This window comes from Nothobranchius furzeri, chromosome 9 (assembly GCF_043380555.1).
Source record: "Nothobranchius furzeri strain GRZ-AD chromosome 9, NfurGRZ-RIMD1, whole genome shotgun sequence".
NCBI classification, from domain to species: domain Eukaryota; kingdom Metazoa; phylum Chordata; class Actinopteri; order Cyprinodontiformes; family Nothobranchiidae; genus Nothobranchius; species Nothobranchius furzeri.
This window is the reverse complement of record NC_091749.1, coordinates 23440229-23457190: the sequence shown is the minus strand read 5'-3', so window position 1 is coordinate 23457190 and position 16962 is coordinate 23440229. Positions and strand designations below refer to the sequence as shown.

Below are 16962 nucleotides of genomic sequence, written 5' to 3'. Positions count from 1 at the left end.
CAAATAACTTCCAGAGTTCCCACTCTATCACAACAACAGTTCCTATCCTCCAATTTTCACAATAAATGTCTGAATAATTCCTAAAATCTTACTTTAACTAAATGTATACAGTAAAAGAATATTTTAGCCTCCTTAATGACGCTTACATGCTCTACACGGTCAAGCTCCTCCCTATATTACTGAACTGTTAAAGCCTTATGCTCCAACTCGAGTCCTCAGGTCCACACACCGGAACCTTCTAGAAGTTCCAAAGACCAGATATAAAAGTTGAGGTGATCGCTTCTTGTTGCACCCCGATTCTGGAATGATCTTCCTTTATCCTTACGCAGCGTTGACAGTCTGGACACTGCTAAATACCCTTTTATTTAAAGCTGATTTTACATAAATCTTTTATTATTTTTAACTCAAATTTTTAGTCTTTCATCTGTTTATGAAAATTTTATAATTTTGTGACTTAATTTTTTCTGATGTTAATCTAATTATGATTATATGACTGTTTTATTTTGTTTTAATAAATGTGAAGCACTTTGTGATTCTATGTCTGTGATAAGTGCTATATAAATAAAATGTACTTACCGGTACTTCTTTCAACCAGACTCCCGCGTAGAAAAATACCTGGAAAAGGGTGTTGTCTGGAGGACAGAGAGAGGCACTGAGACAATGACTGGCAGCACCCCTCTGAATGCTGCTGTTGTGTCCTTGGGCAAGACACCTAACCCTCCTAGCCTGCTGGTAGTGGTCAGAGGGACTGGTGGCCTCACTTCTGTCAGTGCACCCCAGGGCAGCTGTGGCTACATCATAGCTCATCCCCAGCAGTGTGTGAACGGCTCTTGGAGATTACAGATGCTTTTTCCCTCCTCTCCTCCCTATCTCATCCCCAAGGCTCTTTGGGTGTACGGAGCTTCTACATTTTTTCTGGAAACTGGAAATTATTAAAAATGGACCTGGTCAGCTGGTTACTCAACACGATTGACAAAATTTTCTCAACAATGAGAACGGGAGAAGGGGCTCCCGGGTGCCCCTCTGGGACAGATCCAGTTGGGCACATCATGGACTCCTGGAAACAGTGGAACCTAATTTGCCTATCTCAGCTGTCTGTAGAGGATTCTGAAGACGTCTGGATATTCGTGGTGTTGGTGTCAGGTTTCCTGCTCTTTGGCCTTGGAGGTTACCTGACTTACCAGAAAATTAACGAGCTGTCGAGGAATATTGGCTCACTCCCGGAGCTCAGGGATGGATTACACAGTGCCGTGAATTCACAGACTCATATAATTGTCGATGAGTCATAAGCTTGGAACTTTGGCTGAGATTAATGCGTTGGCACAAAAGATGGATGCGATCAAGGAGCGAGTGGATGAATAAGCACGGATTGGGATAGATTAATCTACGCCATTATTGGTTTTTGAGAGGTTGAGGACCAGTGGAACTTTAAGAGAGGAAATTATCTCTGTCTGGCCCCAAAACAATTTCTTATATGAATCTGGAGCCCTTGAGCCTGTGAGGCTTAAAAACTTACCCCGCCCTCAGAAGAAATGTGGAATGCTGCCGTCGCCATGGCAACTCTGTCTCCCTATCCCGGCCTGGGTGGGACTGCAAGCTGTGAAGGCCACTGAATCGTTCCAGGAAGTCACTGTGCCCTCTAAACCCAACGACCTCCCACCCCTTTCCAGACTGAGGTGAAGAGCGCTGCTTATCGCGGCTGCTGCTGCTGACGTGTGGAGAGTCCCAAAACCCTACCACCCCACCTAGTGGACACTTATGTTGTGTAATGTCTGAAGTCTGTTGCATTTCTGTCTGAGGTGTTTTTTACATAGCAAAGCTGCCCTCCCTGTGGGGGGTAACTCTGAAGTGCCTTTTTTCCCTCCATCTGACCCAATACTCATGTAAACCCTCTGATCTCTATTATGGTAGCGCGACTCGGGTTGCGAATGACCACAGTCACCAATTCTTGTCATGTGTCTTTGCCTGTGTATATATGTCTGATCTCAGAATTGTGTATACTGAAACTCTAATTTCCCTCTGGGATTAATAAAGTATCTTTGAATTTGAATTGAATTGACTGATTGTGTTGTGAAGCGCCTTGGGGAGTTGTAGAGCCCTAAGAAGGCGCTATACAATTACAGACCATTTACCGTATTCAACAGTTTTGAAACTTGTCGAGAAGGAGTTTTATTTTGAAGACTTTTACAATGAGCTGTCACTTGAACTCAGTTTTTACAGGTTAACTCAGTACAAACACAACATTTGAGCCCATTTAACCTGGGCTGGTTTCTCCCATAAGAAATATGAATCAGAATTTAGAGTCAAGCTAACGTAAAGGACGTCCTTTCAAATTAAAATCCCTTTGCAACATTCAGAAACAAGAACCACAGCTAACAAAGGTGAATCTAGTTTATTACTGGACTGGGATAATACAGTATAAAAATGAAATTACTATAACTAACAGTAAAACAAAGCACTGAGAGGTAAAAGAACAGATGGGCACCAGACACACTAGTGTTCAGGAAGGGACCCAGATGTTCCCATGGGTGTCTGGCTCCTGGCTGTAGGAGATATTCCAGATCCACGGCTGATCTGAGAGCAGAGACAGATCAGAGGTAGAACAAAACAAAGAAATACTTGATTTACAATAAAAACAACATTATACTGAAAACTGGAAGCATGTGAGTTAGTTCTCAGTTTAGATAAAAGCTAAAATCAAGTTTGTGTTTCTTTTTTTACTCTTAGCTCCATAATCAAAGACAAATAATTAAAACATAAGTTTTATTATATTTCATTAATTTTACATTCTACAAAGGCAGCTCGATTAAAGAAACAAACATTGTCATAGTTTATTATTTCTGACTCAGTTGAGAAATATGTTGCAGTTATTTCTCACACCAGAAATGCTGAGATTCAGCTTGTCAAAATAAGAGTGTCCCACCATCACACTGTAGAGCGCAATACGTTGTACAGTATGATCTGCATTCACATTACCGAGTTTTCTAGCCTGATATATTTGTATATTCTGAGTGAATATCTCCAAATATAAACATAGATATCCATCCAGATTTGCACCGATACGAAAATTTGTACTGAAATCCAACATCAATGCTGCTATTATGGCCGATAACCAATATTTACTGACATTACATTCTATACATTTCCTGTCACATGACACCCCCCCCCCCCCCCCCCCCCCCCGAAACACACACAGTAAATGGCCATTATCTCCTTCATGGATCAGCCACATGAACAAATCATGGACCGTCACCACTGCTATAAAAGCAGAGAAGAGCTGCTGAACCAAAGTTTGTGGTTTTTCAGGTGCAATGATACTTTAAAATAAAACTACGTGAAATGTATTGCAAGTGGTGGTCATATTTGTGATTTCTGACAGCTCAATAAGGATTTATTTTTTGCTTTTTATGCATTTAAAGACTCAATATAAACAAACAGAAATAATGTTTGTGTTCAAGCAAAACAAATGAATCCAGACTGCATTTAAACCGCACTGTGCTGCTGTGATGAAAACAAAAAGCTCTGTACCTTTAGGAGAATAGCTTGTAGGAGGGAGGTCAAAGGGCACAGGGAAACCAGAGGTAGAAGAGGAGACAGGAAAGGGGGTTTCATCAATGGGGAATGTCTTCATGTCCTGCAAGAAAACGGATTATTGCACCACATATCAGCACAGTACTTAGCCCAAAACAAGCCGACCAGCATTGATTTGTGTTGGTTGAAAAGCAAATCTCACAGAAAACGGGAAGTGAATGCTGTACAGGAGGACAACGGTGATGGGCTGATGAACTGTGTCAGGTTCAGAACACACACACACACACACACACACACACACACACACACACACACACACACACACACACACACACACACACACAAATAATCCGGAATTTAAACTTACGAAAGCCGAAGGCACGTAGAGGACTCCCAGCTCGTATGAACGCACCATCACCTGACTGTTGTTCTTCTCCAGAGCCCCCCACGCTGCCTTAGACAGGTTAGCACTGATGCACACGTGGAAGAGCTTCAGTGGAAACATACACGAGGAGCGGTTGTCACCATAACCCACAATGAGATTACACACACACACACACCTTGTAATGAGAAACCAGGCAAGCTGAGTGAAATCTGGTGACACTCTCATGTAGGTTTTGATGTGTGGCATGGCATGACTCCTCCCTGAGCGATCCGCCTTCCAACGGCTACAGAAAAGGAGAACAACACACACACACACACACACACAGACACACACACACACACACACACACACACACACACACACACACACACACACACACACACACACACACACACACACACACACACACACACACAGAAAATGACAAACCCCAGTATTCAGCTACAGTTCCTATGATACGCAACAATTTAGATTTTTTATGACATTTGGTGAGAAGAAAAACTATTTGAGTCTTTATCCATTAATTTTAATTACAAAACATAAATTATTGAACTTTTGCTTGGAAACAGTTTTCAAAGGCTATGAGCCATTACTAACTTCTGTTTAACAGCTGAGAGGTAAGGATTGAGGCAACATTCCATTTTTTCAGCTAATTTAAAAACAACCCAGCTTTGCTTGTGTCAGGGTGCGCTGGTGAGTGGAGCGGAGGTGAGGATCCAAATGCAGGGGAGAAAGCAGGCAGGCAGACAAACTGGACAACTGAAAGGGTTTTAATGATTCACGCACGCAGGACATGGAAACAATGAAGCAACAAGAGACAAAGGACTGGAGGGGTTTAAATACAGGAGGGCTGGGAGCTTGGGTGATTGGGAAACAAGAGGCAGGTGGGAGCAATCAACAGGGACACAGGCTGAACCAAATGGAGAGACAGGACAGGGTGTGACAGTACCCCCCCCCCTCAAAGGGCGGCTTCCAGAAGCCCACAGGAACACAGAACAGGGCCGGAGGAGGGGGACCCGGATGGAGGGCCGAGAAGAACAGAGGGCCAGATGATCAGGAGGCAGGGACCAGCAGAGTCCGGGGGCCTGCACCCAGGGCAGAGGAGGCAATGACGACGACGGGCTCTTGGGGGCCTGCGCCTGGGGCAGAGGAGGAGGCGACGACGGGCTCTTGGGGGCCTGCGCCTGGGGCAGAGGAGGAGGCGACGACGGGCTCCTGGGGGCCGGCGTCTATGGCAGAGGAGCTCTGTAGACTGGGCCGGGGACAGAGTCTCTGCAGGCTGGGCCGGGGACAAAGCCCCTTGGACGGGCTGGACCGGAGACTCGTAGAAGAGCTGGACCGGATACGGTATGACCTCCAGAACCACCGTTGGCACTGGAGACGGTGGAGACGTCGGACTAGAGGGAGCGCCGACCTCTGGACAGGAGAGAGCGTCGACCTCTGGACAGGAGAGAGCATCCTCAGACGAGGCAACTTCAGACAAGCCGATTTCGGAGGAGGAGGTGACGTTATCGGACGAGCCGACTTCATAGGCGACGTCGTCAGACGAGCCGACTTCAGAGGCGACGTCGTCAGACGAGGCGACGTCGTCAGACGAGCCGACTTCAGACGAGCCGACTTCAGAGGCGACGTCGTCAGACGAGCCGACTTCAGACGAGCCGACTTGGGAGGCGACGTCGTCAGACGAGCCGACTTCAGACGAGCCGACTTGGGAGGCGGCGTCGTCAGACGAGCCGACGTCAGACGAGCCGACTTGGGAGGCGACGTCGTCAGACGAGCCAACTTCAGGATTGGAGGCGACATCATCAGACGAGCCGACTTGGGAGGCGACGTCGTCAGACGAGCAGACTTGGGAGGCGACGTCGTCAGGACAGGAACGGGCGTCGACTTCTGGACAGGCACGGGTGTCGACTTCTGGACAGGAACGAGCGTCGACTTCAGGACAGGAACGAGCGTCGACTTCTGGACAGGAACGGGCGTCGACTTCAGGACAGGAACGGGCGTCGACTTCAGGACAGGAACGGGCGTCGACTTCTGGACAGGAACGAGCGTCGACTTCAGGACAGGAACGAGCGTCGACTTCAGGACAGGAACGAGCGTCGACTTCCATCGACTTCAGGTCCGGGGACGTCGGCTTCGGGTCCGGAGGCGTCGACTTCTGGTCCGGAACCAGAACCATCTGCTTCGGGGTCAGAACCTTCGGCTTCTGGGCCGGAACCGGAACCGTCTGCTTCGGGGCCCGAACCTTCTGCTTTTGGGCCGGGACCGCCTGCTTCCGGATCGGTATCATCAGTTTCTGGGCTGGAGGCAGAGCTGCTGCAGGAGGAGCTGCCTGGCCAGGCTGGACCAGATGCGGTGCGACCTCCGGGACCACCGCTGGAACTGGATGCGGAGCGTCCACCGGGGCCACTGCTGGAGCTGGCTGCGACAGAGCAGGTGGTGCTGAGAACTGTGAAAGCAGGGAGGACAGACCGTCCAGCTGACGCTCCTTAAGGCTGAGGGTCCAATGGAGCTGGGCCAGCTTAGCCCGGAGATCGGCGAGCTCCGCTGGGTGAACACCGGGCTCGCTCGTCTGGTCCTGAGATGAGGAGGATAGAGCGTCCAGGCGGGATTCCTGGAAGCTGATGAGCTGGCGGAACCGGCCAAGCTCCGCCTGGAGACTGACGAGCTCAGTCAGCTGGGCTGCGGCCAATGCTCCTCCCTCAGCAGATGACGGAGGCGCCGATTGGGTCGGAGGTCTGGCCGGGGGCTTGTCCAAACTGCTGCGCAGAGCAGGGGCAGCGGCGGGCACACAACTCCATCCCGGTACACAGGACTGCGGGGCAGCCCGGCGTCTCTCCCCACGCCGTGGACCAACGCCGGGGGAGCACACAGCCAGACGGGTGCCCACGTAACTGGAGTGATCCGAACGCGTCTCGCGATCCGGTCTCTCATCAGGCGCTGGGAGGGTGGAGAGGAAGGCCGAGGGTGCACGCTGACGCCGTCGTCCGCGGCGAGGCGGAGCTGGAGAAGCCGGGTGGTGGCTTGGAGCGAGCCACTGGAGCAGGTACTCCCTCGGGAGAATCTCCCCGCTGGGTCCTTCAACTGGGGGTTGCTTCATTCTGTCAGGGTGCGCTGGTGAGTGGAGCGGAGGTGAGGATCCAAATGCAGGGGAGAAAGCAGGCAGGCAGACAAACTGGACAACTGAAAGGGTTTTAATGATTCACGCACGCAGGACATGGAAACAATGAAGCAACAAGAGACAAAGGACTGGAGGGGTTTAAATACAGGAGGGCTGGGAGCTTGGGTGATTGGGAAACAAGAGGCAGGTGGGAGCAATCAACAGGGACACAGGCTGAACCAAATGGAGAGACAGGACAGGGTGTGACAGCTTGTTTGAACCTGAGTTATGATGAAGCTTGGTGTCGAGAGGTTTTGTCTGATAATAAACAGCAGCAGCTCATTTCACTCCTGCCTGCAACAAAAGGCTTCTCAGAAGCAACTGGCAGGAAAGTTTCATTAGCTGTATTTAACTTACTGGAAGTAGGAGTGGAGCCACAGCTGCTTCTGCGCCGTCTGGATGCTGTAGGGCAGAGAGCCCCCCGCTAGAGAGCAGAACACGCAACACACACCAATCAATCGTACAACGCGTAATGTATAACAAATCTATTTATGCACAAAACGTCTCACCTGGGAATCCCTCTAAGCTCAGCCTTACATCTTCTACTGATGGATACAGCTGCAAAATAACAAAGCGAGCCTCTTACTCCAGACCAGCCGCAGAAGTCTGCATGAACTGTGTTCAAATGCAGAAGTGAACATTTGACACCAAACTGCTCATTTGGGAGGAATTTTTCACTTTTACCATCGTCAGCATCGTAATTCTGAAGCCAAACCTTATTAAATATGAGCAGACTTCTTACATCGGGGCAAAATCAAATTCAAGCTCATTGCAAGGATTTCAAGCCCCCACGAGATCCCATCTGATGATGAAGCGTCACTAGAAAGTTTGACTTAACTGAATAAACTACAACAACACCTTCTGACAGCACTGTTGCAACATGGGCTTTGTAGTTTTGCCACAGCCTCGCAAACATAAACATAAATGAAGAACTAGAAGAAACGCACCCCCCTAGTGGCTGACAGCAAGGTTACTTCTAGGCCCCGCCCCCTCTCTGTGAACAGATGAGACATTTGCCCGACTAAACGCTAAAATACTCCTCGGATACATTTTTCCTGTGGATTGTTGTAGTTGGTATGTTGCTGCTGTGGGTTCAAATATCACACAACAAAGTTGACAGAAGAAGCAAACAGTGGACGAAAATAAAATCGGGGGCACTAAACCTAATCTGAGCCCATGTGTGGAAGATCTGGCATGTCTAAGACAACTTAAGGTCTAAAATTCACCCTCTGACCTACAGTCAGTGGGTTTTTAAATCAGCAACACTGAGCCAACTGTATGGAAAGCAGTTCGGAACGTACCAAGTGTATGGGAGGACTTGGGTGCAGAGAGGATTTCCCAAGTGTAGTCAGGGTCCGCTGAAACTCCCCCGCCAACCACTTGGTCTTATCTGCTCCCATGGAGCCGATGCTGGAAAACTGGCCAATAACGGGCCACCTTTCCTCGCCAGGAATTGGATTTGTGTGTTCATGCAACAGCTTCAAAGAGGAAAGAAATCAGGATGAAGAAATCCATTAGAGTCACACTGATATAATCCTAACCTTGATCCATGAAATTAGATTACAGTTACAGCTCAGAGAGGTAATCTGTGCAGACATCGAGCACTGAGTTCAGAGGATCTTTCATGGATTTACAATCAAAGAGTAGGAGTACCCGGCCCGGATGGTTGCCGGGGTCCCACCCTGGAGCCAGGCCTGGGGTTGGGGCCCGAGAGCGAGCGCCTGGTGGCCGGGCTTTCGCACATGGGGCCCGGCCGGGACCAGCCCGAACCGGATGCATGGGCTCATCCAACTGTGGACCCACCACCCGCAGGAGGAACATGAAGGGTCCAGTGCAGTGTGGATCGGGTGGCAGACCGAGGCGGGAGCCTTGGCGGTCCGATCTCCAGACAAGGAAACTGGTTTTTGGGACATGGAACGTCACATCTCTGGCAGGGAAGGAGCAGGAGCTTGTGGCAGAGGTTGAGCGGTACCGGCTAGATATAGTCGGACTCACCTCGACACATAGAATTGGCTCTGGAACCCAAGTCCTTGAGAGGGGTTGGACACTCCTTTGCTGGAGTTGCTCCGGGTGAGAGGCGGAGGGATGGGGTTGGCTTTTTGTTAGCCCCAAGACTCTGCCTGTGTGTTGGGGTTTACCCCGGAGGACGAGAGGGTAGCTTCCCTGCACCTTCGGGTCGGTAAAGGGTCCTAACTGTTGTTTGTGCTTATGGGCCAAATATCAGTTCAGAGTACCCACCCTTTTTGGAGTCCCTGGGACGAGTGCTAGATAGTGCTCCATCAGGGGACTCCAATGTCCTGCTGGGGGACTTCAGTGCTCACCTGGGCAATGACAGCATGACCTGGAGGGGTGTGATTGGGAGGAACGGCCCGGCTGATCTGAACTCGAGTGGTGCTTCGTTATTGGACTTCTGTGCAAGCCACAGTTTGGCCATAACGAACACCATGTTCGAACAAAAGGATGTCCATCGGTACACTTGGTACCAGGGCAGCCTAGGTCGCAGGTCGATGATAGACTTTGTAGTCGTATCATCTGACCTGCGGCCGTATGTGTTGGACACCCGAGTGAAGAGAGGAGCGGAGCTGTCAACTGATCACCACCTGGTGGTGAGTTGGATCAGATGGCAGGGGAAGATGCCATAGACCTGGCAGATCCAAACGCATAGTGAGGGTCTGCTGGGAACACCTGGCAGAAGAGCCTATCAAGACAGTCTTCAACTCCCACCTCCGGCAGAGCTTTGACCGCATCCCGAGAGCAGTGGGGGACATTGACGCCGAGTGGGCCTTGTTCCACTCTGCGATTGTTGAGGCGGCTGTCGCTAGCTGTGGTCGCAAGGTGGCCGGTGCCAGTCGTGGTGACAACCCCCGTACCCGCTGGTGGACACCAGAATTTCGGGGAGCCGTCAGGCTGAAGAAGGAGGCCTACAGGGCGTGGCTGGTCTGTGGGTCTCCGGAGGCAGCAGACAGGTACCGGATAGCCAAGCGGGGTGCAGCAGTAGCAGTTGCCGAGGCAAAATCTCGGGCATGGGAGGAGTTTGGTGAGGCCATGGAGAAAGACTATCAATCGGCTCCAAAGAGGTTCTGGCAAACTGTCCGGCGCCTCAGGAGAGGGAGGCAGCAACTCGCTCACACTGTTTACAGTGGGGATGGGGAGCTGCTGACGTCAACTGGGGCTATAGTCGGACGGTGGAAGGAACACTTTGAGGAGCTACACAATCCCACCTACGCGCATTCCGAGGAGGAGCCAAAGCCGGGAGACCTGGGGATGGACTGTCCAGTCTCGGGGGCAGAAGTTGCTGAGGTAGTCAAACAACTACACAGTGGCGGAGCCCCGGGGGTGGATGAGATTTGTCCTGGGTATCTCAAGGCTATGGATGTTGTAGGGCTGTCATGGTTGACACGTCTCTGCAACATTGAGTGGTCATCGGGGGCAGTTCCTGTGGAGTGGCAGACCGGGGTGGTGGTCCCCATCTTTTAGAAGGGTGACCTGAGGGTGTGTTCCAACTATAGGGGGATCACACTCCTCAGCCTCCCTGGAAAGGTCTACTCCAAGGTACTGGAGAGGAGGGTCCGATCGATAGTTGAATCTCAGATTGAGGAGGAGCAATTTGGTTTTCGTCCTGGCCGTGGAACTGTGGACCAGCTCTATACCCTTGCAAGGGTGATGGAGGGGGCATGGGAGTTTGCCCAACCAATCCACATGTGTTTTGTGGATTTGGAGAAGGCTTATGACCATGTCCCCAGGGGCACCCTGTGGGGGACGCCCCAGGAGTATGGGGTGGGTGGCTTTCTGATAAGGGCCATTCAGTCCCTTTACCAGAGGAGCGTGAGTTTGGTCCGCATAGCCGGTAGTAAGTCGGACCTGTTCCTGGTGAGGGTTGGACTCCGCCAGGGCTGCCCTTTGTCACCGGTTCTGTTCATCACTTTTATGGACAGAATTTCTAGGTGCAGCCGTGGTGTGGAGTGTGTCGAGTTTGGTGGCAGGAGAATCTCGTCTCTGCTTTTTGCGGATGATGTGGTCCTCCTAGCTTCATCCAGCTCTGACCTTCAGCTCTTGCTGGGTAGGTTCGCGGCCGAGTGTGAAGCGGCTGGGATGAGGATCAGCACCTCCAAATCTGAGACCATGGTTCTCGACCGGAAAAGGGTGGCTTGCCAACTCCGGGTCGGGAGAGAGGTCCTACCTCAAGTGGAGGAGTTTAAGTATCTCGGGGTCTTGTTCACGAGTGAGGGTAGGAGGGATCGGGAGATCGACAGGCGGATTGGTTCAGCGTCTGCAGTGATGCGGACACTGAGCCGATCTGTCGTGGTGAAGAGGGAGTTGAGCCAGAAAGCCAGACTCTTGATTTACTGGTCGATCTACGTCCCAATCCTCACCTATGGTCATGAGCGACCCGGACCCGGATAAGCGGAGGAAGACGACGACGACTGATCCATGAAATCAGATTACAGTTACAGCTCAGAGAGGTAATCTGTGCAGACATCCAGCACAGAGTTCATCTCTGAGGACCTCTCCTGGTCTGATGACGCCACAGAACAAACCCACCTCTACTTCCTGCACAAACCGAGGAGAGCATGCGCGCGTTCTTTACCTTCCTCAGCCTCAGGTGGCCCCAGCGCTCCATGTCCGGACCTACGTACCTCCCAGGAGTCGAGGCGACCAAATAAACCCTGATATTGAAACAGGACCAGAGCAGGCCTTTTTACCAATACTGCACACAGACAGAAACCATAGCTGCAGTTCTCTTGGTAGAAGATGACATGAGAAGAAGTGTAACCTCGTTTCTGACAGGTCGTGCTCTTTGATTCGCTGGATCCACTCTTCAAGTTCTGGAGCTCGGTACGATGCCAGGTACTCCAGCAGGTCCCGCTTAAAGAAGGTTGGCGACTCACCTGCACTGGGTCTGCTCCCCTCTGGTAACCGTGGAAACAGAGGGCTCATCCACATCCTAGCCAGGGATTTAGCATGAGTTTATCAACAAAACCTTACAGTAAATGAAGCGCTGCAGCCCCCAACCCTGTTGGAAAACCAGTAAACACTCACCCTTGTGTCTTCTGGTACCAGTCAGCTCTGATGAGGTTGGAGGTGAGAATGATGACTCTGAAGCCTTCCTCGTACCACAGCAGCATCATCTTCCTGCACTCGGACATGATGCAGAATAAAACCTCATTTCAACGGTAATTCCATCAACCATAAGTTAAATAAAGAACAGGTTGGTCGGCTGGTGAGAAAGAGTGATGCCTACGTGTGATGAGTTCCAAAAGCAATGTCCAGCTTGGCCTGTAAAAAGCAAAACACATGTAATTGGAAGAGTCGCCGCACAAAACTGAGAGGAACCACATCCAGATACCTGATTTTAAGTGTTAAACCAGAGTGACCGGTTTATGGTTAGCTTCCTTTATGAGGAAAGAGGAAACAAACGTTTGTGTGGGATGATGAGCGTCAATCCAACTAGGAAACGCGACGTAATGTTACTGCAGCCCTGTGTTTACCAGCCGTCTCTGACAGGAGACCAGTCTGAGTGTGTGAGTGTCTCATCACCAGAATGATCTTCATTTAAATCTCAGAATATGGTGATTACATCTAATCAGCCCACATCATGGTGTCTACTAAAGACAAAACACAAATCTGGCATCTGCTGCTGCTTTCCCCCCATTACTGATTCCTTTTGCTGCTTTTCTCATTTCTTTATTTCTCACATAATTTAAATGCTTTCATCTTTTTTTCTTCTTCTCCTCGTCCATCAGTTACATCATTTTTCAAAAACAGGTGATTTTAGTTTGAAACTCAGGTGATGCACGCATTGAAGTAATGCTGAAATCAGAAGACGACAGTCTTCCCTTTAACGATTTTTTTATATTTGGTCAGAAATTTCCAAACACTCTCTTTAGACGGACTCAATCTGACCATCATTTTAACTGTGCTTCTCTGCAACACCACTCTGTTTTATTATAGTACATACGGACTATCATGTAGAGCTGGACATCGATTCAAAATTCAAGAATCGATTCGATTCCGATTCTCAAGGGTGAGAATCGATTATAGCGATCCGATCCAATTCAATCTGTTCCAATTTGATATTGATATGGGACAGTGCTATTAAAAAGGCACACTTGGCAGTTCTGCTTGCTTTTAGCACCCCCTAGTGTCTGTTATTAATTTTATGTGGTCAAACCAAAAATGAAACCTCCTCGCTGTGTGTTTGTCATCGTAACACCTTAATCTAACAGCTTAAATGTGTCCTCCGCCTTCCTTAGTCTCTACAGGAGTGGTTCATCACTAAATCAAACAAGTCGGCTGCGTTCGTGATCTAAATCATGTAGGAAATGGTTTGGAAGCAGACTGCAGCACCAGGTAGGTCAGCTCAACCACAGGAGGCAGTATTCTGGCCCAGGGGGGGGCAGTGGGGTCTGAGTAACATTTCATTGACCCTGTAAAGGTCATTTTAGCACATATTGGCTCGAGAAAATGATTTAAAATATGGAAAAGTTGCAGAGTATGGCTGTAAACTGTTAGTTGTATGCCCATAATTATGTGGTGCAACACCGAGGGAAACTGTGTTAACCCTTTCAGACCTAAACCTCAAAAAGGCCATCTGGACCCTTCCTTCCCATTTTAGCCGTAAAAACAGCAAACTGTGTTAAACAATTAAGGTTTTAACACGATTGTTGGACTTATGAATCGATGCTAATCAATTCTTGACATTTTTATAAGAATCAATTCAGAATCGGTTTTCCGGTTTTTTCGACACTGCATTACTATTATGGGCTGTCTGTTGAACAGCTGCTTCCATTGTTGGTTCAGTGAGCACCTGACAGAAGCGAACGTGTGGAAAGGGCTGGGCTTGTTGCAGGAGCCGAGCCTTGGCCTCCCTCTTATCTCCATGGATGATCAGAACCGGGCGATCCCTGAAAAACACACACACACACACACACATTTCATTCAACTAGACTTCCTTTTGTGTTCTTCAGAACTGTGTGACGAGGATCTGAAGCGGAGCAGCGAGAACGGGGAGGTGGCAAAGACGAAGCAGGACTTACCTAAACTCTGGAGGAAACTGTTTAACCATCCAAGCAATATCAAAGCAGTAGTTGAACTATAAAAATGAAAGAGGAGCACCATTAGTTCATTAAAACAACACAAACCGAACGGGCCAACAGCCTGGTTGTTGTTTAAAGTTATTTTAAAAAGAAAACAGAATAAAACCAACCTGAACAGACTCTTTCAGCGTTCCAAACAACGGGGAGAGAAGATCTGCAGAGACAAAAGAACATCAGACTGATCGGAGGAGTGGGCTGGTCCCCTGTGAGACCTCCACACAGAAAGCAGCCACCATAAAACTAGAGAACGAGAACTTTACCTTCTTCTCACACTGAGTCAGTGTCAGAGGGACACATGAGGACACACTGCAGGACGTACAGAACATTAGAGGTTGGTGTCCTCCATCCAAACTCACCTCTGATGTGCAAAGCTCCGCTGTTGTACTCTCGGTCCAGTCCTGTGACTTTGTTGAGGTAGAATCTGTAAGTGTCATCAAGACGAGGAGTGCAGGACTCAAAGAAGTCCTCCGACTCATCTATATAGTACTGTCGTCCATGAGGACTTGGAGGACGCTCGCTCTCTGCTTTTAGCTTTTTAGTCTCAGGTTTCAGAGGAGCTCGCTTTGGCAGATTAGCCTGATTGTTCTGTTTCACAGCTCCATCATCTTCATCGCTGTCCGAGAGGGCCCAGCCTGTACCTTCTGACACCTCATTCTTTCTCTTCCCAGCCAGTGAAGGGCTGGTTTTGTATCTTACTGGGTTTATCTGGTTCTTTGTGGCAGTTCGTCTAGCCTCAGAGCCAACAGAGCGAGAGGACACCGGTGTCCTGGCTGCTTCTGCCTTCAGCGTCACCGGAGAGGCAGATGGAGGAGAGCTGTGGCTGATTTCAGCTGTCTGACGGGAACTGGCACCTGTAGTCCCAGAAGGGGGAAGAAGCTCATCTTCATCATCACTGCTGGAGATGGTCCACTTCCCATGATGACTGTCCAGAGACATGCCTGAAGACGCAGAGAGCAACATGATGAGCACATGAAGACACATGTTGTCACAAAAAGACAATCTGGAGCTCAGATCGTCTGCCGCCCTAGAGGCCAGAAGCAGAGCAAAACCTCCAGGCGTATAACAAACCCAAACCCATGGTTCTGGAACTGATTGAAGCGGTACTCTGGATCCTTTAGGGCTGGGCGTGCAGCATGTGGCCAGGAGGTAGGGGGGAAGAGCCGTTTCACCACGGGCCAAAGGAGATCAGAGCATCTTCGTACAAGAGCGTGAAAACCTGAAGTTTCCCCTCACAGTGGCAGTCCACTGCCCCTCAGGGAGGGGGTCATTAAGCATCAATCATTATTGTTATTAATTCAAGAATGTTGGAACTTCGGCCATCCAGCACAGGCGTTGATGCTGGTAGACGGCACTTTAAAAAAGGTTTATATTCAGATTTGTCTGACGTGATGCAGAACAGAAAATTCAAAATACAGAAAACACATTAACAAAAATATTGTTAAAATATAAAAGCTAAAGTGCAATACCAATGACGTCTGTTAAATACATAGTTATTCTTCTTTAATGGTAGACAGAACCACAGAGCCTGGCTGGCCTTTACTCAGCAGACTTGAAATTCAGCTAAATACACAAATACTTTAACTTCACCCCTCTGACCTGCGTCTCCAACAGTGTGGATGCTCCTGTTCCAGTGATACTGGGAAGAATCTAAATGACCAGCGAATCAACTTTGAGATTAATCGTGATTTAAGGGTAAACAACCCAAACAGCCAGAAACACGAGCCCATCCCAGCCGTGCAGAAACAACTCAAAGCAGAAAAAAATGAGTCTTTAGGATCCTGTGGGGTCTCTATCGGACCTGCTCCCGTTAAAAATGTAAAACAATGAGAAAATGTGGCATTAAAGTTATTATGGGATAGAAGATGGGACAGCTGTGCTGTTTACAAGAAGCATCACAGCGCTGGCGTTCAAGCTGAGATAAAAACGTTTTTAAAACCTCCTCTAGCGTCTTTAATGAAATAATACTATTTTATCTTCTTAAAAACTATTGAGAGAACTAAGTTGACAACGATTTCTAACAGAAATATAACAGCCAGAATCTTCTGCTGTAAAGTAGCTAAAAATCAGTCATGCACAGCTACAAAACACCGCGACAGATACCACGTTATATACATAAAATAAACAGATAATAAACTAAACACGACCGCTGAAGTGTGGCGGTGAACCGCGGCACTTACTTTACCAAGACAGGTGCGCAGCTACAGTTTTACTCTGTTGTGAAAAGAAAGTCTGTTGTTTACATCCAGCATGCCTGCAGGAGGAGGGTGCTCACGAAACACGAGTCCGGGTTGAAACTTCAATCTGTTTGAAAAGGTTCCGCTTGAATAGCGGGAACAGCCATCCATCCATTGTCTGAACCCGCTTGCCCATAGGGTCGCGGGGGTGGGGGTGGGGGGTGGCTATCTCCAGCGGTCAATGGGCAATCGATTCGGGCGGGGTACACCCATCGTATATATGTCGATGGGTGTACCCAGGACAGAGTGCCAGTCCATCGCAGATCGCAGGAACATATTTACATATTTCTAGAATATATACCAATAAGCATAGGCGTCATTTTAACCGGGGACGCCGGGGACATGTCCCCGGCAAATTTTATGATTGGCAGCTGTGTCCCCCCCACTTTAAAAAAAGCCTGATGATGAGGATTTTTGTTTTACCAGCTCAGATCTTATACCAGGGATTGGCAACCTGTTCCCATCAAAGAGCCATTATTACCCGTTTCCCACAGTAAAGAAAACACTGGGAGCCACAGCGGCCGCAGCGTTGTGGGCGGGGCCTACCCTCAGACT

General features: G+C 49.1%; 1 protein-coding gene across 2 annotated transcripts; it reads right to left on the bottom strand.

Moving 5' to 3' along the window:
* Positions 1 to 2377: 2377 nt before the first annotated feature.
* On the bottom strand, positions 2378 to 16485 carry tdp1 (tyrosyl-DNA phosphodiesterase 1). Of its 2 annotated transcripts, XM_015953917.3 has the most exons (16): positions 16351 to 16485; positions 14530 to 15111; positions 14284 to 14327; positions 14114 to 14169; positions 13885 to 13981; positions 12319 to 12353; positions 12117 to 12209; positions 11851 to 12021; positions 11665 to 11743; positions 8378 to 8554; positions 7586 to 7634; positions 7434 to 7500; positions 4092 to 4199; positions 3899 to 4001; positions 3529 to 3634; positions 2378 to 2574 (listed from the first exon to the last, which is right to left on the bottom strand). In XM_015953917.3, the coding sequence occupies exons 2-16, from the start codon at positions 15107 to 15109 to the stop codon at positions 2501 to 2503; spliced, it is 1839 nt and encodes a 612-aa protein (XP_015809403.3). In that variant the 5' UTR covers positions 15110 to 15111; positions 16351 to 16485; the 3' UTR covers positions 2378 to 2500. The 2 variants fall into 2 exon arrangements, with proteins under 2 accessions (XP_015809403.3, XP_070410575.1); XM_070554474.1 differs by lacking the exon at positions 2378 to 2574 and having other exon boundaries at positions 3899 to 4021.
* Positions 16486 to 16962: the final 477 nt, after the last annotated feature.

Bases quoted from the DNA above. Each gene is read 5' to 3' on its own strand.
- tdp1 (XM_015953917.3), bottom strand. From the start codon at position 15,109: ATGTCTCTGGACAGTCATCATGGGAAGTGGACCATCTCCAGCAGTGAT. The intron at 8,555-11,664 runs GTAAAGAACGCG...TCCTCTTTGAAG, and splicing joins GCCACCTGAGGCTGAGGAAG to CTGTTGCATGAACACACAAA. The intron at 2,575-3,528 runs GTACAGAGCTTT...CTCTGCTCTCAG, and splicing joins TACAAGCTATTCTCCTAAAG to ATCAGCCGTGGATCTGGAAT.